General features: G+C 40.3%; 1 protein-coding gene across 1 annotated transcript in view; it reads right to left on the bottom strand.

Moving 5' to 3' along the window:
* alcama (activated leukocyte cell adhesion molecule a) overlaps positions 1–21,443 on the bottom strand; it is a 92,378-nt gene that overhangs the window by 27,862 nt on the left and 43,073 nt on the right. The window contains exons 2-4 of the mRNA XM_083986984.1: positions 9,039–9,145; positions 7,461–7,680; positions 4,704–4,768 (exon numbers count right to left, since the gene is read on the bottom strand). Coding sequence (XP_083843110.1) covers positions 4,704–4,768; positions 7,461–7,680; positions 9,039–9,145 — 392 coding nt within the window. The remainder of the gene's footprint in view (positions 1–4,703; positions 4,769–7,460; positions 7,681–9,038; positions 9,146–21,443) is intronic.

The following is a 21,443-nucleotide window of genomic DNA, read 5'->3' as shown; positions in this document are numbered from 1 at the left end:
GGAGTAATTATTGACTTGTCAGCATTGATCAACAACTATGTAAAAACCCCTACAGGTGCATTATGATCTCTCAGTTATGTGAAGTGTGTGCGAGTACGTTCATACATTGTGGCTTTTTTTGCTCGCCAGAGAGGCTCCTTTTAGCTTCCCTTCACTGGCAAATTACAAGGTCTTGAAATCCACTGTGCTGGATTTTTTTTTTATATAATACATATTTAAAAAAAAAAAAAGAAAACTTCCACTGTACTGTGTGGTGGTCTAATGAAATGGGCAAGGCTGGAGACTGCCAAGTTATTTAACTTGACCACAGGAGGAGAGGAGATAGCCTGAAGGTGCTGTCAGTCGGATAACTAAAAGATCCCCCAGTTACCATCGACGCAGCAGCACGAGGAGCTGTGAGCATGTTGTGGGTGAGAGAGAGAGAGGAAGAGGGAACTCTATTTAAATGACTCACCATGCTCAAAAAGCACAGGCTCATTTCCAAGCAACAATGTCAAGCTCTAGATCAACTGCATAACACGGCGCTTAAAGGGATAGTTCAACATTTTGGCAAATTGGCCCATTGCCATAATCCCTATAGTCATAGCAGTAGGTCCGTTACCTTTAATTGTCGGTGCAAGCTGTTTTTAGAACGGCGGAGCAGAGCCGTGAGCTGCTCAGAGCTACGCTACGGAGGCTCATGGGATTTCTTGGTTTCCCTCATCAAACTCATCAAATACACAATCCAACAACTCCAAAACGCTCTGGTGGACAAGTTGTGACCTGCACATTCACCACGCTATGAGATAATAACACAGCGTTACCAGACAGAGTTGTTTTAGAGGGAAATTCATGCAAAACCACTGATGCGCGTTGCGTTCAGGGACAGTTTTTCAGCAAGCAGACTCTGTATTTACTCTGTATTTACCTCGAAAACAGCTCAGTTTCGTAACGTTGTGTTATTATCTCATAGCGTGGTGAATGTGCAGGTCACAACTTGTCCACCACAGCGTTTTGGAGTTTTGGGATTTTGTATTTGATGAGTTTGATTAGGGGAAACCAAGAAATTCCTTTAACCTCCATAGCGTAGCTCTGAGCAGCTTGCGGCTCTGCTCCGCCGTTCTAAAAATAGCTTGCACCGAACGACACCCAACGAACCTACTCCTATGACTATAGGGATTATGGCAATGGGCCAATTTGCCAAAATGTTGAACTATCCCTTTAATTTTTCTATAAGCATTAGCCGCCATCACATTCAGTCTTAAAAAAAAAAAAAAACACATGATGTGCACACCATCTGCCGCCAATTAAACTTGCACACATCTTTTCTTTTTTTAAACATGAGAGTCGTCGGTGCAAATTGAACAGAAAGTCATTATATTGTTATGAACATGTGCTACAGTAGAGTGAGATGTGACAGTGAACATGGAAGCTTTTTTTTTGTGACCTCTGTCCCTTCTTAGGAAGACGTTGAGAGACTGTAAAGACTTAAAAATACACAACATATGGGGCTTTAACCTTTGCAGATGTCACACATCTGGCAGACACCCAGAAGAAAGATTGAGCTCTAGAAAGTCTGCTGGATTCAACTTGATGCCCGATGAGTGCACAGTGCTGATTATGGGCTGTCAGCTCCAGGGGAAACCTCTACTCTCTGTGTGTAAACCCGGGTTTTAACTCTCTTGCCCGTGGCCACTTCCTCCAGTTAGCGCAGTGTTTCACATGAACCGGCAATGACTGATTTTTTACAGCGTTAAAAGAAAAAGGAGAAACCATAGCAACGAGCGAGGTGGAGAAGGCTACAGCGGGAGCACAGCAGCAGTGTGGCTTTTTCCCTCAGTGGAAACCACTGTGTTGTTCTTGTTGTGTGGGCTAATAATAGTAGTCGACTGCCAGGAGGGGGAGACAAAAGATCCACACGCAGTTCAATCTCTCTCTTTTTTTTTAAATCACCTTGCATAATGTAACGTTAGCTGTCAGTGAACCAGTCAAAACTAATGGATATTTCCATTATGGGTTCAGGTTGTTGAAACAATGCACAGGCCAACCGTTTAGTATGTAGTCGCAGTTTATGAGTATTTTACAGCTGGTTTATATGGTTGACACACAGTCATGTAGATGTGAGTGGGTGAATGTGTTTGGCATGCAGCGAAAGGGTCAGGGGGGGTTCTGGTGTTTCCTTTTTGATTGTTTTTTTTGCTTTTTCATTTTGCTTTTTCTACTGTCCAGAAATCATCCACTAACAACACAACACTGGACCACCCATCATGTGATGGAACAGCAGGAGGCAAAACCAGCCTGATTTCTGCTTTTGCAACAACAAAAACTCTGCCCCAGTTTGAGATTTCTCATGTCTTAAGTACCTGGCATTAATGCTTTGCGTCAGCACGATGTCTCACTTCACTTTTTGGTATGAAAAAAAAGAAAAAAAACACTAGACAGGGCCTGAAAATGCACAAACTCCTCTTCACCACAGCTGAGTGCAGCAGCGTTCAGGTTTTGCTGCTTCTCCAACCTCTCAACATGACACTTTCCTCTAATTCAGAATTCCACTTGAGTGTCGAGCAGCCACGCCCCTCCGCCGTCCTTTGTGCGCATTATCAAAACTAAAATACCTCTCTTCCAATTCCACTCTTTCTCTCCATTTTTTTCTCCCCCTGCATCTCTGCCTGTCTCTCTCTCCCCTACTACAAAATGCTCAAAGCTGTTCAATAGCGCTTGAATTTTTAGGTGGGAATACCAACGGAGGCAGCAGAACTCACTTGATCCATAATAAATGTGTATATGCTGCTGCATGTGGTGGAAGAAATGCGCATTGCTTGCTGGGGATGGAGAGAGAGAGAGAGAGAAAGAGGAGGAAGATGACCGCTGCGGATGTTCTGCCCACTTTCCAAAAGTTTTTTTTTTTTTCCAACAGATTTCTCAGACTCAGTTAGTTTGAATTTGAAGCGTTTGCATTGTTCCTAGTAAAGCCCAGCGAGCGACCCCCACGCTGGCAGATTCTGACATCTGTTATGGTTTTTTTTTTTTTTTTTTTTTTTTCGTGCAAAAGCATTCTGATAGTAACCATTAGTGACATTTTGACACAGAGTTCACTCATCTCTCACTCTGGGTGCAGCTGAATCACAAAGAGAGGTGCCTGGCTGACACACGTCACCATGTGGGTGAAAGTCTGTTCACGAGTCGGCCTAATGGGACCGATTTATTTCCAAATTGAAGTCACGATGACAAGGTGATTTTCCTCTGTGTTTTGCTTTGTTTGACAGTTAATTACCCAGCGGATTCATTACAAAACAGCTGGTGTGTTTATATTTGCCATTTATATATTACCATGTCTGAGGGAAATCAACAAATACTTTGAAATAAAAAGAAAATGATGTGTTTGTTTCTATTAATCTATAATTTGCGACAACAAATAAATCGCATGTCTATAAATCTACATCAGAACAGACTGGTGGTGGTGGCTGCACATTTCATCCCACGATTCGATGCAAATTGTCTGTGTGCGGCGACCGGCTCCATTTTATTGACGTGACGGTTGAAAACCGAGGGGCAGATCCTTCAAATGAGTTTTAAATCCATCGCAGTGAAAAAACTTTCCACAGTTACAAAGTTGCGTCAGTGTTGTGAGAAGAGACAGACTACAGTATATTTTCAAATCGGGCCTCGGCGGTTCAAATGTCCAATGTGCTGTGATGTCTGACAATCACAGTCAGGGTGTGAATGCAGTTGTTTCACAAGACAAGAAAAGAAAAAGCACAGATTTGATCTATCACTGTGATAAATATCTAATATAGAGTCAGTGTCCTTGAGAGCAACAAAGGTTTTTAAAAACAGTCCTTCCTTCCCACCGATGCAGCACCCGGAGGTAGCTTTATTATATGATGGGAAAGTAATCTTGAATGAATGAAGGGTGATTAACCGCAGCGTGGTTCTTCACTTCAGTTATTTTTAATCAGTTTGTCCTTGTGTGCAACGGGACTTTTGTACCAAATTTTGAAGAGATTCCCTCAGGGTGTTGCAGAGATATTGCATTCATGAGGCCAAAATTGTGTTTTGTGAGGTCGCCACACACCTTTAACCTTTGACCCCTAATATTCTTGAGTCCTTGTGAGTGTTTAATGCAAAAAAACCCAGTGCTGCTGTGGTATTATGTCCATGAGAATGAGAATGAGAATGAGAGTGACAGACGACGTAATGAAAACCAGGATCTATCTGGAAGTAAGAAAGTAATAAACTGGGTTTGTTTGAAAAAGTAAAGTTATGTAAATAAAGTTTGTAGTTCAGATGGAAACTAGTGGCCTTAAAAACATTTTTTGCACAACATTATATTTAGAATGTGTTTCTCTTTCCTCTGTTCTTCCCATCCTCCGCCGCGTGCCTCAGGCTACTTGGGCTGCGTAAATTATCAAACAGGTTGGTTTCTTGCATGGCCCAGCTATGAGTCACAGCACAAACACATGAGTTACGCTCAACTTTTGTATGTCACAGTTGTGCGTGGTGTATTCACCATGTACGTACAACTATAGCAACCATAGAAAATTCCCAAGCTCATTAAAATAAAACAATAAGCAGTGGGTACATATTTGGTATTTATGAGCATCCCCGGTTCAGCGCAGTTCATGAAAAATGCTGAATACATTCAGTGTAATGGGACAGACTCACACCTCGTCAGCGAAAGAACACTACACACTACAATGCAGAGTGCTGCAGCGAAATCTTACCGGTGTTAGTTTGTCTTTCTGCAACGCTTTGGCCTTCTCCAAAATCTCCACGGACTTCGGTGCCTCTGCAAACACAGGAGGAGAGAGAGAGAGACAATTCAGTTTTTTCTTCATCTAGGGCACTTTACAGAGTCTGGTCACAACCTCACAACATTACAGAGAAAAACAGTGACGGAGTGGCACTTAGCGACAGTGGAGAGGAAAAAAAACACACTCACATACAACTGTACAGTACATACAGTACACACTGTCAGACTGGGTGCTGTCGTGAAAATAATAATAGCACAGTAATCTTATCTTGACTGTGTAAACATGTTGCTTCTATCTTTCAATTTTTTTTATTTATTTCCTTGTCTCTCATCTGTTCATACACATGGAAGTGCATGAATGTACCGGTCTGTACTGTCGGTATCTGCAGTAGCACTTTGTGGCCCAATACAAATTTCCCTCATAGTCCAGGCAAAATAGCGTTTTACCACAGACTAATTGTAACAGAATGTTTTTCACCATACATCATTTCTATGAGGTGTCCAGAACAACATACTAAAAGTCCTAAGAAATCCTAGTTGGGGAAATATGTTTAATTCTCATCATTATTTACTGTATAAAGTCTATGGTGCTGACAACAACACCCCAGTGGGGCTATTTTTTCCCTTTAGTGTTGAGCTCATTTACATATTTAAAATTAATTTTCCAAGAAACTTGAAATACAGAAATGTTACTTTTCATGTATACTTTTATTGTGTGAAGTGTGATTGTGGTAGGAGTAAGGGAAGAAAATAAGCCTATTTGGGTGTATTTTGGGCATATTTGATTAGTGTAAGGCTCATTTGCATATTCACAGATTAATTTTCAAAGAAACTTGTAATACAAAAAATGTTACATTTCATGGATACTTTCATTATGTTAAGTTTCATTGTGATAGGAGTAAAGGAAAAAAATAGCCCCATTGGGGTGTATTGTTGTTGGCACCATAGACTTTATACAGTAAATAATGATGAGAATTAAACATATTTCCCCAACTAGGATTTCTTAGGACTTTTAGTATGTTGTTCTAGACACCTCATAGAAATGATGTATGGTGAAAAACATTCTGTTACAACTAGTTCTATGTTTGGGTCCAAAATGAGCTAGATTGCCTGGACTACAAGGGACAATAAAGTTTATTTGATTTGACTTGATTTGACACATGCTGACCAAAAGCCGGGTTTAATTTAAGCCTGTCATCACGACGCTTACAGAATTAATAATAATTAGTGGTAATTACGATGTGCAACCAGCGGTGTTAGTCATTTTAAGCGCTAAAGAACGAACGATGCAGCTGATGTTTATTAATGTTGGAGTTTAGAGAATCTGCATCTCTCCAGCCAAGTAAGTGCATTATTGGAATAAAAGTTTCAAACACAATGTTGCCACAGCTTTAAAAAAAAGTGCACAATAACAGACTTTAACTTGAACAGCCTTTGAGATGCTGATGAAACACAGCGGAGTACAGTCACGACCGCCGGGGTTTGGTTTTCTCAAGGTTTAGAGGAAGTGGTTCATGGAACTGTATTTCTGATGAATCCACAGTAGATAACATTGTTTTAATGTTATTAAGTCAAATCAGGTTGTCAGACACATTTCCTTGAATAAAGCTTGACTGAACGTAATTGTTTTTGGTTTGAAAAGTCGGTGCTAATGCTTTTCTGTTTACATAAATGACTTAATAGAAATGACACAAAAAAAACCCTTCACAAATTGAATTAATTGATGTGTCTGGATGAGTGTGTTTATTTGAAGAGGACTGACTATTCTATGATCTGTATCTCACCGTCTTATTTCTAGCTGCCTACTCTGCAGTGCAATGTCTCCAAACACAATTCATGTTTTCAGGTGTTGCATATTCAAGGTGTTAATTGCATTTCACAACAGTGCCACAAAATCTTTGCAGATACAGCGACATTTTCCTATTCATCTGTTTCAGTGTCTAACTTTGTAGTCAAGACTATTACAGAGAAAAAACACCTTTGAGAATATGATAATAGCAATAATATGTAGTCATAGGTTTGAAAGTTGAATATTTCCTCTTCTCTCTTGTTTTTAAACATCATCTTCCTATTGATTTCACCACTGATAAAGAGTTGCACTGCTTATTTCATCATGTCTGACAGTGCACCGGTATAAAAAGATTAGAGCTGCAACAAATAATCGATTAATCGAACAATAATCCATTTTTTAAATGAATCGTCAACTATTTTGACAATCGAATAATCGGTATTTAAGAGAAAAAAAACAAATTCTCTGATTTCAGCTTCTTAAATGTGAATATTTCTGGTTTCTTTGTTCCTTTATGACAATAAACTGAGTCTCTCTTTGGTTTGAGGATGTCGCCTTGTGGTTTGGGAAACACTGATTGACATTTTTCAACATTTTCTAACATTTTATTGACCAAACAACTAATCGATTAATCATTTACATAATCAACAGATTAATAGATTAATCGATAATAAAAAATAATCGTTAGTTGCAGCCCTAAAAAAGATAAGGGCTAAATTTGGACTCTCAGTTCATTCCCACTTGGTGTTTTGTGAGACATCCATCATTTATTCTACTCACTTTTTTAGAGCAATCATCTTCTTTACAACACAATACGGCCGATTCATAGCATTTCACTTTATAGAACTGACCCACTACATGTAAATGTCTTATGCTGCCCAACAACAGCCACTTCTCTCTGCTTAAAAAAGTCACTAAGAACAAAGACAAGGAACTCACTCTTGATAGAAACGGTCACCGAGTACTCCCTGAGGTTGCTCTCCGACACCACCATGCAGGTGAAGGTCCTCTGGTCTGTAAGGGCAGCGTTGGTGATGTGCAGGCTGTAGTTGTCGTCGATGCTGATGCGCTGGGCGTAGCTGTCGGTCGCCTGGATGGTGGCTTTGTCGTTGCGCGCCTGTCGGACCAACAGATCGCCAGAAGATCCGTCATCTTTTACCTAAAGCACGAGGAGAAGACAGGAAGTTGTGAATCACAGCTTCTCGTTTATGTCTCAAATACAAGAAGAGCTGGTGGTGTTAAATCTGTCGTTCACTAAAGAGCGTCTGTCAGTCAGCTGTTACAACATGAAAAACAAATATGAATTAAAAGATGTACACGCTGTCAAGTCGTGTTGTTTCTGATTCAGTTGGATTTGATGTGGATCTGTTTTTGACGGTTTGGAAAGAAAAAAATAGAGATGAGGAATTACAATGCAGCCTAATGCAAAAAAAAAACATCAAATTGCAATTATATGGGTAGATACAGATTATTTATGAGCAAAAAATATCAGTCTGTTCATCTTTTTTTCATTTTCCCCGATGTGATTAGCTCCATCGATTTGTATGCACTTTCGATTACATTGCAATTAATTGTGTTGAACTTACGTCGCCTTCTATATCTTCTATATCTTATCTACAATCATGGCGTCAACACAATGCAACACTGGTTTTATTCTCCTCAGAAAAGCTCCTCTGGCAGTACAAACCTGGATCTGGATCTTCACTTGGTTTTGTACATCAGAGGTGAATTTGATGCGCTGATGACACTTTGTCATAGTTCAATGTTATTCTAAGTGCACTGTGTGCCTATTTGAAGTCTTTGGCAATACTGTGCAACTTATGACAGAATTTCCTCTTCGTCTTTTATTATATTTTTGCTCTTTTTTTTCCTGAATTACTCCTTTTTTCTTTACTTTTTTGTCGTTAGGTGAGGAAACCGACAGTATCTTTAGTACATGCACATTGTTTTTGGTTAAAGCCCCAGTATGTAACTTATTTGGCTTTTTATTAGCAAAAATCAAATATTGCTTTCATAAATACGTATTTCACTGAAGTGGAATCACACCTGCATACAAATGAGAGCTTTGTCGTACCTTAGAATGAGTTGTTACAAGTCGTTACGAATACATAAGTGGGCGACGCTGGCGGACCACTTGTTTACATAGACGCTTGTTTATCCTGTTACATGCAGCGTCTGTTGTCTGTCTGCCCGATTTCAAGTGAATGCAACATCAAGAAAACGTTCCGATATGCAACCGCACCGCTAGATGGGGGGAATTCCTACATATTATACCTTTAAGAAATATTTTAAATATTCAGTTAAAAAACAAAAACTGTAATTTGAAAATGCAGAAGTTTATCATCATCCGCATACCACACATACATGTTCAGTTACTGTGTGTGGTGACTTGTCTTAGTTTGTTATTTGAGCTGCACGTAGTTTGACAGAGAAACATGTGGTGTTTTTTTTAGTTTTTTTTAGAGTGTTCAGTCACTTGAACTCTTCACAGAAAACACACAGTCAATATTGACTTACGTATTTCCACTTGATGAACATCAGATCGGCCGGTGGTGCGACGCCTCCGTTGCATGGTATATTGAGGGTCTCGCCGTACAGGGCGGTGGTAGTTTCCGAAGCCCACACTGTAACACACAAGACAACATACGTACTGTTACTACCAGTGTGTATAGTCTAATTTTTTGTAGTGGGTATACTGTTTTTTAGGTGGGTAAACTGTACTTGTATCACATAGGCCGGTGGTTCTCAAACTTTTTTATATCAAGGACCCCAAAATTGACACAAATTAGACCACGGACCCCCATTGGACAAAATTTTGAAGCAAACACCAGAAATACACAAACAACAATCAATGTACGTTTAAATTAAGCGTACATTTTTGAAAGATTATAGAGACATTTCTGGAAAAAAAAGTGGTACAATTTTTCAAAAAAAGTTGAAACATTTCTAGAAAAAAGTCATAAAAATTGTCACAAAAAAGTGGTAAAATTTTGCTTTTTTTTTTTTTTTTTTTTTAAATCTGGTAAAAATTTCTCAGTAAAAGTGGTAAAATTTCTAAAAAATAAAATAAAATAAAAAAGTTCTACAAATTTTTGAAGAAACTGGTCAAATTTCATTCATTCATTCATTCATTCATTCATTCATTCATTCATTCATTCATAACCTTTATTTAAACTCTGAGATATATTGAGGAGCAACCTCATTTACAATATAGCCGAGATGAAACTCAGAATATATAAAGACAGAAGACAAAACAATTGAGACATACATAAATATTCATAACAACATAACAAACATACATAAGCATAACTTGAATACATAAGTGTAGTTAAAAGCAGGAGCAGTTAGAGGTCAAATATGATGTAATTATGGATTTAAATTGCCCTATTGGTAAAAGTGAGGTAATTTTCAGATGATTTTGCATTTATCAAAGAAATTCTAGGAAAAAGTGGTAGAAAACGTTGGGGACCCCCTTGAACCCTGTCAATCCGCCCACTTTGAGAACCATTGACATATACTTGTCATATACTTGTTGTACTGGGTATACTGAAATATTTATGCATTTCCAGTGGGTATACTGAGTGTACCTGAGTATCACATAGACTACATCACTGGTTACTACCATTTTCATTAGTACTGCTTGTTCTAGTCCCCCTGTTTGGAGCCTGATTGGAATCTCAAAGCGAGCATCACGCAGCGCTGCGTAATAGTCCCAGGGTGTTATCATAAGAAACCCAGCAACAAGAAGTAGAAAAGCGCTTGTGGGATTCACATTTTTTATGTGAGGAGCCGTGTTAGATCACTTGATCTGGAGCCTTTGATCAGCGCTGAGGGGGCGAAAGAACAGGAGAGTCAAACTAAATATACACTTCATATCACCGTGATGTCATGAGACTGACAGCTCCTTCTTAAGTATAAGTGAATGTCAATGAATGGGTGTGTGAATCTCGACGTTTTGGGGGGTGACACCGCATTTCAAACACGCCTCCGAATACGTTCAATGGCAGAGAGGTGAGAGAGGTTGCTGCACGGTGGGCTGAGCTCACTGCTCCTTCTGCCCTACGAAGGCAACACAAAGCCACACTGCAAAAACACACTTTCAAAAAAAAAGAATATTTGTCTTATTTAATTGTCAAAATGTCTCATTTCAAGTCAAAACTAAACTCTTTCCACTTAAAATAAGACTCATCACCTAAAAATGAACTTGTTTTTTAGATAATTTTCACTTGTTTCAAACATTTTCACTTGAAATAAGTAGAAAAATCTGCCAGTGAAAGCAAGTTTTTTGTGTTTGTATTAAGAAAGAAAAACTTGCTCCACTATCAGATTTTTCTACTTATTTCAAGTGAAAATCTGCTTGAAAGAAGTAAAAAGTGTCTAAAAACAAGCTGCTTTTTATGTGATTTTAGGTATAATGAGATTAGTTTTGACTAGAAATAAGACAATATTCTTGGTGAGATGTTGAGTTTTTGCAGTGCATTCCTCCGTGCACTATAGCGAGCCAGCACTCACTGGACTGTGTTGCTATGGTGGCACAGCTCACTGCAATGTGCACAATGTGGGAGGGAGAGAGGGAGAGAAGATGGATGGATGGAGGTCAGAGCAGAGTGGTCTTCACACTAAGGTCTCCACGCTCCGACTCTTTTCTCTTTGAGCTTTTCTTTTTCTTTTTTGCGCTTAAACAGGCAGAACAAGAGGTGGTTCAGATTCTGGTCATTCCACAGCGATGAGGACACAAACATGACAAGAGCAGCTGCAAAAACCAAAGTGGCTGTTTACTCTCCAGCCAAACCTCTCTCTCTGCAGAGTAGACCTCCACTGACTTTTTTTTACTGACATCAAATTTTAACTACACTAAGCAGCACAACCGCTCCACCAGGGCCTTAACTAAACTACAACAACTACTTATCACAGCGCGATGGGAGGAAAGTGCTGGAAGAGCTCGTGTCCCTCAGTGGATGTGAACTCACTGGCATCAATTACCTACTAATCAATTCTAAAGAAAACAAGAGGAGAAGATTCCCTCTAATAATACTAACTTCATTACTGACTGTATTGAGGTTTAAACACTTTCAAACACAATTTCAAGGCCTCCACAGTTTTCTCTTTCCATTGCGGATAATGACTTTATTGCATTAGGACACCTGCAGTCAGGATATTACTTGTAACCGCACTATAGGTTCTATTTAGCTGTGAAGAATTGCTTTTTTCTTGTGGAAACCACGAACAAGCTTTACTTCAGCGATCAATAATTATCTCACACGTTCATCAAATTGGCTATTTTATTTCTATGCCTAGTGCAGCAGCAGCATACACTGTACTGTATGTATATGTATGTGAGGATGCTACATTGATTCCTCTGTTTTCTTTTTCATTTCTTAAGATATAATGAGTAAAGTCAGCTCTGACCTGTGTTTCTTCCAGTTTATACAAAAAAATAAAAAATAAATCAATTGTGTAAACTTCCAGTAACACAAAGCTTCATCGATTTAAAAAAAAAAAAAATGTTTCAAGGAAATTGTGCATAGCAGCACTTTCAAATTAAAGCATCCATGTAATACAATGTGCAACACTAGTTACGGTTTAGTGGAGGAAGATGTAATAAAGAAAATAAAATAAAAAAAAGCTACATTTTTTCTCTGATGGGAATTCAGCTCAAAGACTCGGCTAAATTTATCATCTTTGAACACACAACATTTATGAAGAAGTAAACAAACTGTCTCTGTGAATTGGAGCTGGATGGCTAATTATGAGGATCTGGGAAACTACAGAGCAGAGAGAACAAAGCGGTGAGAAGAAAAGAAAAAAGAAGAAGATAACCTCTCTAAATTTAGTATAAATAAGACGGTCGGGGGTTTGTTTCCTCCCTGTTTTCCTGTCACTGGAATCTCCATTTAATCAAAGGTGACAGTTCCACCGACCTGCAGTCAAAACACATACGAAGACTGTGCATTTGTATACAGGTAATTAATGCTGTCGGTGAGATGCATCAACTGAAACAGAGAGAATAATTCAAAACATCCGTATTAGTGTGGACGGGCTCTAAGACGAGGTAAAGAGACACATCGTTAGTCAGAGAGAAGCACAGCTCAAGTATTTGTGGTGACCATGGACTGCATTTCAAACCACAACCATAAAAAGAATGAGCTGCATGCACGGTGAGTTTTTATTTGACCTAAATCAGACGCCACTAAAAACTCTAGAGCTGCAACAATTAACCGATTAATCCAACAATAATCGATTATTAAATCAATCGTCAACTATTCTGATCATCTAATAATCGGTTTGAGTAGTTTTTTAAAGAAAAAAAGTCAAAATTATCTGATTTCAGCTTCTTAAATGTGATTTTTGGACAAAACAAGACATTTGAGGACATCGTCTGGTGGTTTGGGAAACACTGATTGATGTTTTTCAACATTTTATTGACTAAACAACTTATCGATTAATCGTTTAAATAATCGACAGATTAATCGATAATGACAATAATCGTTATAGTTGCAGCCCTAAAAAAACCACCTAAAACATACCTGACCAAACCTAAACATGGTTTCATCAGATCACCATCCATACACGCTCTGGCTAAATTGTGCAACACAAACATGAAGTTGATCCAGTTTGCAACAGTACAAGTGCCTCACAAACACAAACACACAAACACACACACACATACCCAGAGAGCCAGTTTTAAAATGACATCCTGTTTCCGCTACAGTGGTTCTTGTTAGTGTTACAGCGCTGGAGATAAACGGTGGTTACCTATGAATACAAAGCAAACAATGCAGCCAGACCTGCTCATGCTTCTCTGATGCGACTCTGCTGCCTTTCACATGTTCTCTTTAAAACCTTTTTGGCCTTAAACTGATACTACAGTAGGATAGTGGAGAGAGAAACTGGGGAAATGACACGCAGTACATAATATTGCTACTATAGCCGGGAATCAATTCAGCGATCAGAACATTAGGCATCGCCAACAACATGGGACACATGCTCTTAACCACTCGACCGCTCCGTCTCTCAGTCAGATTTTATTCAGCTGCAACACTACAACAAATTGGCACCGAGCCTCACTGTAGCTCCGAGCATGTTTCCTCTTCAATTTATCATGTTTTTATTCTTTTTTTTTCCTGTTGTGTTTAATTCCCTTCTGGATTGTGGGTTTATTTACATCAGTGTAAACAATACCTACAAGGAGAGGAGGAGGAAGAGGAGGAGGGGGTGAGTGAGTGAGTAACTACAATATTTGTTGACTTCATCTCTTCAGGTTTCAAGCCACAGGTCACCCAGGACCAACAGAAGAGCCTTTGTTCAAACAGGTGGGCGACGGAAGTAATAGCAGCACATTAACCTCCCTGATTAACAGCTAGAAAGAGCAGAGGTGAGAAAGCCGGGGAGGGAGGGGGTTGTGTATGTGGGTGTGTGTGTGTAATGTTATTGGGTTTCAAATAATATTCTTTGATCCAGTGAGATTTGTGGGTTCACATCCGACAACAAGTGCAGTAAACTGTCGATCTCTGTCCTGATGATTAACGGTCCCATAGGGAGGGAGGAGGGCCATTATAATAGATCTGTGTTTAGTGGAGAGAGGGTGGGAGGATGGAGAGAGAAGATGGTTTACTTTATTGCAAACCACTTAAGGTTTTTTTTTTCTTTTTTTTCCACTCTTATCTCTCTCATCTCCTCCTCTCCAAGAGATCATGAGTATATCAGCGGAGTTGGGCACTCTGGCTGCAAAGCTGCTTAGAATTTGTAACACCTGCCTCTTTTTCATTTTTTTTTCCTGCTTCAAATAAATAAAAATAAAAAAATCCCTGCAAACCTCTGTGCCTTGAGGGCCTGTATTTGTTTGCTGTGGCAGCTCGAACACAAATGCGCTTATCTCACGATTATCTAGCAGCTGAACAATGTGTTCCGGGCGAGATGAAAACAGGCCTGTCGAGGGTCTCCTCATCCAGCGTTCATCACTACAAAAGCACTTTAATTGACACTGCAAAGTTAGTTCCTTTGATATGACTCTCACTCCTCCTCAGAGAGACTCTGTGTTATCAAACTGCAAAGGAGACGGGGAATAAAAACTGTAGATTTTTAAATTCATTTTGTTAGTATTAATGAAAAGCAACATGTGTATTGTGACTGTATGTTAACACATGTGGATTTAAAGGGACATTGTGTAACTTCTCCTGTTATCTATTCAGGAAAATCGATTATTTGGTTCAAAAGTCTGTTTTTCATGAATCAGTAATCCCCCCCATCAACAAACTGAAGTGTTCCTTTCAGCTCTGAATTAGCCGTTCATATCGTTCATATCTGGAGCGTTACACTGATGCTGCATTCACCTGCAGTCGGGCGGACGGCCGTCGCTAACAAACCAGATGTCATTTTAGTCACAGAAGTCCAGAGAAAGCCGGTAACTTGTTTACATAGAGGCTTGTTTATGCCGTTACGTGCAGCGGCTGTCGTCCGTCTGCCGTCTGCCCAATTTCAGGTGAATGCAGCATGAAAAATACGATTGATGGGAGTAATTCCTACACAATGTCCCTTTAACACATGTCTATTTAATGTCACATGGACTAATCCTCCTAAATCACCTTGGCCGGCAGGCGAATCATTTGGTCGTAAAGTTGCTGCCTGAGTCGAAATTTCTGGTTGGATTAAACTGAAACCACTTATCAATGTTTCACCACAATGCCTCCAGTGCAGTAACAGCAATAGTGATGCCAGGGGGCAGGTGAGGGGGCGGGGGGTGGTGGTGGGGGGGGGGCAGTTTTGTCAGTGAGGACAGAAAGCAAATGAACAAGGCTCACAGAGGAGGATATATATGGATTATAACAGAGGCATAAAGACTTCCTCATACAAAAGTTCAACCCAGTCAGTCAAACTATTAGCAAGTCAAACATCATCTATATCCAGACGATGGGTGTGTGTGTGTGTGGGTGTGTGTGTGTGTGTGTGCGTGTTTGTGAACTGGCATATAGCCCCAAACCATGCCAGCTTGCAGCTGTCACAGTGAAATGTGATTCCTGCGTCAAGCACAGGCCCGAAAAACCAAACTGGAGTTGTGATTGCAGCACTTCGCTCCACCACATCCCCTCCTGAAAGCATAATGCGAAAAAAACACACTAAGCCAAAGGGAATGCGGTGGATTTAACGCAGACTGACAATGCAAAAGCATGAATAAAATGGCAGATGCATCCCATGTCACCTTCAGTGCCGCTGACAATCATAACGGCTTTGTTCCTCTGCAGAGATGCAGCTGTGGGAGAAACTCATTCGGTCCTCAGACCTTCGATTACAGCAGAGGGCCACGAGGGAGGATGGAGAAGATGATTTCACTCTTTACTTTCTAACCTCATATAGCTGCTTGTGCGGGATGCAAAGAGATGTGACAGACCTGTGGGGGAAAGCTTATTCCAACATAATGAGAGAGACGACGGAGCGACAGCCTGAGAAACATGCTCCTTTCCTGGTAGAGGAGCGAAGGGATCTACAAAGAGTCGGCCCTATTTATCAACGCATCTCAACGCTGCGCCGTAGCGTTCGTGTCTGAAATGCCACCGCGGTCATTCTTTCATTCTTCTCTGTTTCAGTCGAGCCCTGTAGAACAGATGAAGAAACATTTGCATGTCTGCTGTTGCTCCCTCTATCTGAAATGAGGCTAATCACTCATTCAGAGCAAGGAGATGATTAACATGCATTAGCATAACAACACATCCACTTGTCTCTACTGTGAAACATAATGGGAAACGCTTGACATTGGTGTAATCACTGTGATGGGTGGACAGCTCTCCTTTCACAGATGAGTGCAAATTTATATGAATGCTGTGTTTGTGTTGGATGATGTAAAATTACATTATTGTTCCCTAACTGCTAGATGAATAAGTACCGGATGTTTGCAAACAAAGCTCGATATATTACCACCTGCAAAGCCCCGGAGTAAAATAAAAGAGGTGTCGGTTGTTTGCAGGTTTAACAAAGAGCTGCAAACAGAAAAAGAAAGTGTTGTTTAAAGCAGCGGTGCTCAAAGTGGGGTCAGAAGACCCCGGGGGGGGGCCTTGGTGGGGTAGAGAATAACCTATTTTCACTTTAATTCCATTCTTAAGTAACAAAATGACAGAATCTCATCTGTTAGTTTAGGAGTTATTGGTGGAAAACGGGTGTTTGAGAACCAGTGGAACAAATCACAGGGTTTATAGTCTATATACTGGTGTGAGCAAACAAAAGAACAACACCTACCTACAGTACAATCTCATCATCAACAGAGGATCTGAGCAACAGACTGAATGTCACAGGAGGAGAGACGGAGGATACGGAGACAAACACATTAAATCCGCGACCGTCCTCATGAACCAAATTGGCCAATTACCGCTCACGTATCGGCTCATGCTGAATGACCCGACGAAATGAGCGTATCAGTGCGTGAGCGAGAGCCACAGAGGTTTTTTTATGATTTTTTTTATGATTTTTTTTTGCCAGTGTATGGGCGCCTATCTGCATGAGTCATCAGAGAGGCTCCTGCCATGGTAGTGATCAAAGGCAGACTGAGACTCAGACTGTGGGTTTGCTAAAAATGGCAGCGTGGTTAGTGGGGGGTACGGTGCTGTCTGTTGACACTGTGTGTGTGTCAGCAGCATGCACAGGTAGGAGGGAATTGTTTATACATCGCCCACACAGTGTCGGTCGCCTTCTACGTTTCCTCCTGACAGCGGTGCAGCTTCTTCCCACCTACTGTTAAAGGGATTGTTCACCCAAAATTGAAATTTCTCATCACTCATTATCTACTCCCCCTCATGTGGACTAAAAGGGCTGGGAGAAGTTTCAGAGTCCTCCGTGGCTTCTCTGAGTTACAGGGGGTCTCGGCGTAGCAGTGCATGTCCATATAACGGTTGCAAATGGATACCAACTGTCTTCGTAACAAAAAGACACACCAAAAAACATCCAAATACCTCCATGCTGCTCGTATGTAATGTCTGTCTTGTATTGAAGCCCCGAAAAAGGGGAAAATGTCCCAAAGAAAATTAAATAAGTCTATATTTCAAGCTTGTTTTGTAGCGAAAGCTTCTCGAAGATCCTCTTCCCGGTTCGTCACATTTGGACGAACTGGGAAGAGGACGGACCCTGGTTCGTCCAAATTTGACGAACCGGGAAGAGGAGCTTCGAGAAGCTTCCGCTACAAACAAGCTTGAAAAATAAACGTATTTAATTTTTTTGGGGACAATTTTGCATTTCGGGGCTTCAATACAAGACGGACATTACATACGAGCAGCATGGAGGTATTTGGATGTTTTTTGGTGTGTCTTTTTGTTACGAAGACAGTTGGTATCCATTTGCAACCGTTATACAGTATGGACATGCACTGCTACGCCGAGACCCCCTGTAACTCAGAGAAGGAACGGAGGACTCTGAAACTTCTCCCAGCCCTTAGTCCACATGAGGGTGAGTAGATAATGAGTGACATTTCAATTTTGGGTGAACTATCCCTTTAACATGTGCCCTGAGTTATAACAGTGCTGCCGTATGGAGCAAACAGCACATAAAGCACCACACCAGGCTGCACAAAGCATCGTTAAAGTTTCCTCCCGTGATTGAGCACAGCGCTGCGATGAAGTCGAGGGACTAATCGCATACATTTTTAATGATGGAGCTGTAATGACTCCAAGAATGACACCGTATCCTACGCCCCACACTGAATCACAATTATCTTTTCATTATACCCCCCCCTGGCTTCATAAAGCCCACTGTCTTTCAAACTCAACACCCCCAAGTTTTTACAACCAAAGAGTCCTGCTGCAGCTGCACGTACGCTTTATCAGAGCAGAGCTGGTTCTGATATCTGAGACGAAGCTTCGACACAGCACTGACGATACCCAGATTCCCAACATTCACAGTCACCAGCGCTGTACCCCGACCCGACGCCAAATATGGTCACAGCTTCCTCTCATGTCCCCGAGCTGCAGCACTGAATAATGGCTGGATATACAGTGAAGTTTTGCTCTTTTCATTTCATCGCAACCACATGAAAATTTGTAATAATAACCAGCATTTAAATTGGCGAAAAACATGTCACACATCAACATGTTACCTTGACCTTTGACCTTAAAGGGATAGTAGTATCTTTTAAAGTGGGGTAAGCAAACAACCTCACAAGTTTTTTAGGTTGTGTGTCCGTCCATCTCCCCTGTTCTCATGATCATAATATGGCTGCAATGCCTCGTTAAGATTGAATTGATTGCAGTTTGGTAGTTAAAGGGATAGTAGCATTTTTTTTAAAGTGGGGTTGTATGATCTACAAATAGCCCCTAAGTACTTTAATTGCAGTAGAAGACTCTCTGCACTCCTCCCGTTAGCAAGGCCAGGCCATAGCCCTGCCCAGAGATTTACAACATACATTGTTGTGAACAGACCCAAAGAAACGGCCTATTTTCGCGGCCTAAAAGAGGTTTTACCTGAAAAAAAAATACACAGTTCCATTGTTCGCTATAATACATTTTCCAGCCCTTCAAAGTGCAGGAAAAACACAGTTTTTATTTGGACCTAACCAACTGCTGATCGGCGGGCGCTAACCCTGGGCGGAGGGATATGTGAGTTTGTTAGGTCCAAATAAAAACTGTGTTTTTCCTGTACTTTGAGGGGCTGGAAAAAATTATATTATAGCAAACAATGGAACTGTGTATTTTTTTTTTCAGGTAAAACCTTTTTTAGGCCGCGAAAATAGGCCGTTTCTTTGGGTCTGTTCACAACACTGTATGTTGTAACTCTCTGGGCAGGGCTATTATGGGCTGGCGTTGCTAACGGGAGGAGTGCAGAGAGTCTTCTACTGCAATTAAAGTACTTAGGGGCTATCTGTAGATCATACAACCCCCTTTTAAAAAAATGCTACTATCCCTTTAACTACCAAACTGCAATCAGTTCATTCTTGACGAGGCATTGCAGCCATATTATGATCATGAGAACAGGGGAGATGGACGGACACACAACCTAAAAAACTTGTGAGGTTGTTTGCTTGTGTCGCCCTTCAAATCTAATCAAGCCACAGCTCCAGTCCTGATGAAGCAGATCCAGCGTTTGATGATCAGAGAGAGAAACTTGAAAACAAGATTTCCAGCGGCTTTAAAAGGAAAAAGGAAAATGATGAACATTAAACTGAGAAACGAAGCAGCAGACTGACTGACGTGTTTACTGACGGTGTGAAAAATTGAATACGTATGAAGAAAGTTAACGCACACCGCAAAGAGACAGAAGACGTCCCTGTTCACCGACGAGTGAAACTATCAGATCAACCCATCTTCATCTTCATCTCCATCAGGTTAAACCGATGTTAATGTGATGTTATCTCAGGAGAACTGACGCAGCTTCAGATTTGAATTCTCGCTATCTGGACGTTACCTTGGTCACCTGACTGCCTGACTTTTATTTGTATGAAATTAAAAATCAGTTTTCATAATCTGTCTCACATGGGTTTCATAACAAATAAAAGGTCAGTCAGGGACTCACAATACACTCTGTTTCATAGATACAATATAGCTCACTTACACTATGATCATACATATATCGATATATATATTTTTTTTTTTTCTAAATAAAGATTTGATCAATACAAACTATTTTGACAATTGATGACATCTATATCGATATCAAATCTAATGCTAATTTTTAGTATTAATTGGGATTTTTATTGACAACCCTACAAGGCTCAAAAAAAAAAAAGTTTTCAACCCGAAAATCCAATTTAAAATGTTAAAATGTTCAATACAACTTTAAAATTCAATGTCATTAACAGTAATTTTGGATTTTGTGCTCACACAATAACACTTGTTGCAACTGCAACTTACAATTTCAGCCCAAATTTCAAGGATGACAGCATAAGGACATAGCATTTCAAGCATAAAATTGAATGTGGAGTGTATTTGGTAATTGCAGAGTTTCCCACAAAGAAATACAACAGAGCATAAATAGCAGCTATTATACTAAGACATAATGTTTAAAACCACTTCAACTGCCGACGGACAGACGTCTTTATACATGGAGTCCCTGAAATATTTATAGAGATACAGAGCAACATCCGCTAACAATTATCTGTTATTCTGTTTTCTTTAGGCAGAAATGAAGCGGTTCGGTTTAGATGAGGTTGTCATTGGGTAAGAACAAAACTCTCATGGTCCCACCACCGCTACATCACGACCTCACCAAACTCCAACTGTTACTGTTGTGATTGGGAAACCAGTTGAAACAGACTTATACATATTTTGTCTTTGATTTTCTTTCATGTGAACTTGTCTGTTCTTTTTATTGAGCCAAAACATTTGTGCGTGGATGGATAAGAAGATTGATAATCTCGAATCACTATCGCAGCCATGCTCAGTCGTCATGTTCTCTGCTTTAAATCAATGACACAGCTCGGGGTGAGCTTTTTCATGGAACTAATGAAATCCTCAGCCAAGCAACACGACGTGAAACTACTCCTCTCTTACTACTCTAAAGCGCAACTTCAGGCAAGTGCGCTGTAACCGTGGCTTGTACTGTACACTAGGATCCCAGCATCACGTCCTGCATAATACAGCTCAGGATCCACCATGGACACGAGATGAAGTCACGCTTTACTGTGCATAATGGCAGGATGACGCACACTGGACAGAAGCATCCGCAAAAAAACCTGGCTATTATCTATAGTTATGGCTAAAGATGGAATAAAACACACAAAAATGGGTCCTGATGTGGAAAATTAGTGGCTAAAATTACGACTTTATTTTCTGAAATGCAGGAGAGCAAGAGGGAAAATGATCAAACGCAAAGTTCAAGAAGGAAAATAGGTTAGATTCAGGGAGATGTGGACCTTTTACGATATTAAAGCTTCATTATTCCACGAAGCAGAGTGAAAAAACACATATTTGATACATCGGTATTAGCAAATTGGAGAGCACAGTGTGG

Source organism: Trachurus trachurus (assembly GCF_905171665.1).
Source record: "Trachurus trachurus genome assembly, chromosome: 14".
Lineage (NCBI taxonomy): Eukaryota > Metazoa > Chordata > Actinopteri > Carangiformes > Carangidae > Trachurus > Trachurus trachurus.
Note: the sequence above shows the minus strand (reverse complement) of the source record. Positions and strands in the feature narration are given on the sequence as shown.